The sequence below is a fragment of the Gymnodraco acuticeps genome, unplaced genomic scaffold (assembly GCF_902827175.1).
Source record: "Gymnodraco acuticeps unplaced genomic scaffold, fGymAcu1.1, whole genome shotgun sequence".
Taxonomy (NCBI): Eukaryota; Metazoa; Chordata; class Actinopteri; order Perciformes; family Bathydraconidae; genus Gymnodraco; species Gymnodraco acuticeps.
In genome coordinates, this window is record NW_022990295.1 from 1131814 (window position 1) to 1135879 (window position 4066).

Here is a 4066-nt window from a genome sequence, read left to right on the forward strand (position 1 = left end):
ACACACACACACACACACACACACATTATTGTATGAGAGGTTCCAGGTTGAATTGAGGCGAATATTTTAATGTTCAGAGGTTGTTGTGTTTAATTTCATGAGAATATTTGTCATTGTTCAAATGATAATAAACATTAGCATAAAGCATATTTGTCCACTCATGTTGATAAGAGTATTACAAACTTGAAAAATATTCCTCTAAGGTACATTTAGAACAGATCAAAAATGTGCGATTAATTTGCGATTAACTATTTTAATCGACTGACAGCCCTAGTAACAATGTAACACTGTAGATAGCCTACCCTCTTCCTCCTCCTCCCAGCCCAGGCTCTCTGTGTGTGTGCTCTGCTCCGCCCTCTGCTTCAAGGCCACTCTCCTTGCCTCCTCCTAGAAAACAGTCACAGGAAAAGTTGAATACATGCGATAAGACAAGAAATCCACTTTTTAGCAGCCATTTTAATGTGTTAACATTTTTTTGATTTTGAAACACAAGCGAAATGCAACTTAAATGTTGGGCCACCTTTATGTCAGTTACAACAACAAAATAAAGTTTCCATTATTCTCCTTGTGAGCGCTTTGTTATTGCATTTGTCATTTATACATAATTTAAATGAAAATCTGCTGTCTGTAAACATTGATTGTAATACTTATTGTTTCTACAAACACCTTCTCTATATTATTCAAATGTAATCCTTTTTAAGACCAAATCCGTATTGTGTTTTAGTTCAAGTGCTCTAACAAAACAAGTCAGATTGAGCCATTGATAGTGACTGGCGGCGTAGAGCATTTTTCAGCCAGCAGGTGGTACTAAAGACAATAGACGATTTTTGTACTGATGGGAAAGACATCTTGAGGAAAGTCAGCAGTTTGGAACACACTTTATAAATAGCATGATTACCTGGTCCAACTGGAAGACTCTGTAGAAATACCTCTGCCAGAATTCTGAATGGGCTACAGCCGCTGGCACCTGTGAATGAAATAAAAACAAATGTTATCTTGTGTTAAACAACTAATTCTTCATTTTAGTTTGTATAAAAGCACTTATTGCAAGTCACTCTGCATATAAGCATCTGCCAAATGATGGTAATGCATTACTTTAAAATATAAAAGCAGGCTGTAGTAGAAAAGGTGTTGACAAAAACATTGGTACAAACCATTTTGGTGTAAAGGGCTCGTATTGAGGGACTGCTGACCAGATGCTCGGAGATCTCTCCTTTCTTATCCTCCAAACTGAAGCTGCACAGCCAGTTGTCAAACTGCTCTGGGGGACCTGGACAAAAATAACTTCTCATTTAAATACCCTCAAAAGAAAGCCTTCCTTATTAGATCTATCTAACAATCAGCAACGTTTTAATTGAATTGTGGTCCTCCACACAAATCAAAGACAGCCAGCACAGTAATACTTCAACTAATACGTTAGCCTTCAACTGTTGGCTGCTTAAAGAATGGTGTAAAAGTTATGACTGAAGGTTGTAAGGGGGAGGTTTAAAGGTGGATAACATATTATGATATGAATGGTCAGAGCAGCAAAAGGAAGTAGAGAATAGGTTTTTGTATTCTTAAGGAACAGCGTACAATTCAAGGCAAGGCAAGTTTATTTATATAGCACTTTTCAACACAAGGCTATTCAAAGTGCTTATTCAAATATACTGTTTACAGTCAGAATCAGGAAAAATAAATACTTCACTTCAAACAGAATATAAATAACAACAGTCTAACATTCTGATGGGGGCCTTGCACTACTTTTCTGTCTTACCATCAGGTTCATTGCAGTATGTAGCGGGGTCAGCTTGCAAACTGTAGAGGACGCGCCTGCAGGAAAAACAAATGCTTAGCTGTGCGTGTTTGGTTTCCCACATGCACATCATGTGCTCACCTTCACAGTCCTGCAGCCTCTTGTGACAACACAAAAGAAAACTAAATATGTCCTGAAGGAACACGTCTTTCCGTATTTTCAAGGAGATTAACCAGAAAATATATCTTCCCATCAGTTGCTAGCTCACAAGAACACATTCACATGCTTAGCTCTGTCGTTATATTGTTCTGTATCTGTGACATAGGTGAGGTGACTAACATAGATTTCTCACCTTACAACTGTCGTAGACCTCTGGTAGTTCCAGATGGAGTTGCATCAATGTGATTACATCACAATCAATGGTTTTATCCGGCGGTGGAGCAAGCGGTGTCTGTTTATCACCCCTAAGAAACTAGAGAGCTCTTCTTCACCTGTTCTGAAGTCTCAGAGGAACCTTCCACCTGAAATCAATAGACGCGGTTAGATTTGATAGTAGCAACAATAGCGCTTTCAGACAGGAGAGATACATATGAAGTGGGTATACTCAAAAACACATACAAAGCCATTTAACTGACTGTAAACAAGGCCGTTTACCTTGGTTACATTCAAATGTATGCAAAAGGGTGAAGACTGCAACTTACCGCAAAGCTTGTTTCGGACAGCAGTGGCTGTAGCCACAAATGAGCAGGTTGTGTCATGTTGGCACCACAGTGGAGAACTCCGTCAGGTCTCGCTAATGAATTCTAAAGCCTCAGTTGACTGTAAAGAAGAGAATCAAATGCTACACAACCAGATTGAACTGTAGCATCACCATGTGTGTAGTAAATAAAACATCATAAGAGGCTACTCACAATCTACAATACAAATAAATATTAACACTTTAAGAGAAGCAGTTACATCTACCTATATCAATTGCCTTATTTGCCTCTAATATATCTGATCTTTCAAGGCACTGTTAATTAAATTGACCAGGCAACCTACTTGTTCTCAAGTTTCTTTCACAAGAGATGATCTATCTTAAATGCATGCTAACATACAGCTGTGAGCCTTTACCGTATCAATGCTGCATAACCTAACCAGTTTTAAGTGACAGATGTAAGGCTCAAAAAACGATGCCCCCACTGGATGAGCAACAACAGAAGTTTGACACAAAATCAATAACCAGTATTAATGGTAACTGGGAATCGACATGTATGAATCTATGTGAATGCTGTGTTTTCCATGTGGTTTTATGCATCTACTGAAACAAATGAATGAAATGTAAACATCAAAGTTGGAGTAGGGGTTGGTTTTATTACTCAGATCAACATCAGAGAAAGCCTTGTATGTGCTGAGCAAATAATAACAATACGACGAGCAGTACTAATTTCCGTAATGTGGATTATTACCTTTCTTTTACGGCCTGGAAGCTCTGCTGAAGCAGCCTCCCCACCAGCCTTCTCTGTAAACACACATACGTTTTAAAAATATTAGCTTATTGTCCAGTCATGACAGCAAAGAAACATTGCCTTATCATAACACCACCACTGCCCATTGTACATTCAACAGACTAAAACAACGGTTGTTAATATTGCGACACTTCGAACTCATTAACTGTCAGCTGTTGACTTTCTCGGAACTAGCTTTAGCTAACGTACAAATACACAGCCTAGGAAGCTAAACGAGTAAGCTAACGAGAGCAGCTATCAGACCCATGTGAGCTAATTATTAGAATAAGCAGCAAGTGCGGCTGTTAAGACTAAAGATAAAGGCAAGGTGTACAAATGAAGACAATACACAGTCCATACAGTGTTACTGCGTGATTGTAGCTGCTTGACAAACCGTAGCTAACGAGGCTATGCTAAACGCTAGCCAGGCTATGTTTTGGTAAACAAATGCACTTCCTGAACTGTTTCGTGATATGCACCGTACAGCGTTTAAAACCAAGTACCTTTACCACATCTTAGTTAAACACACAACATTATACGGAACCCAATATTCGACACAATGTCGGTTCTTTGCTTTCTGCTAGATCATATTAAAAACAAAAAGTAATTCGCGAGTTCACTCTCACCCTTCAGCCATCTTCAGATGATGACATCATCAGTATTTACTGAACCCTAACCCCAGCTGCATGGCGTTGAAAAACAAACACGTGATGCAGTATGTCTTCCTTCCTGTGTAATACAGGTAACCACATTCAACTATAACAAAGTGTAATCACTATTTTAAATGGCGTATTTAACAGTTTATAACCACCTAATGTTTTACAAGCCTTTATTTATCTAGATT

The 4066-nt window shown here is 38.6% G+C and overlaps 1 protein-coding gene across 1 annotated transcript in view; it reads right to left on the reverse strand.

The window, feature by feature from the left end:
• Positions 1-3859, reverse strand: part of bsdc1 (BSD domain containing 1) — a 7574-nt gene extending 3715 nt beyond the window's left edge. Inside the window, 12 exon segments of the mRNA XM_034222328.1 lie at positions 303-387; positions 899-967; positions 1155-1270; positions 1757-1812; positions 2071-2186; positions 2189-2217; positions 2220-2256; positions 2438-2497; positions 2499-2528; positions 3147-3217; positions 3220-3236; positions 3849-3859. Of these exon segments, the coding sequence (XP_034078219.1) occupies positions 303-387; positions 899-967; positions 1155-1270; positions 1757-1812; positions 2071-2186; positions 2189-2217; positions 2220-2256; positions 2438-2497; positions 2499-2528; positions 3147-3217; positions 3220-3236; positions 3849-3859 (697 nt within the window).
• Between the last annotated feature and the right edge of the window lie 207 nt (positions 3860-4066).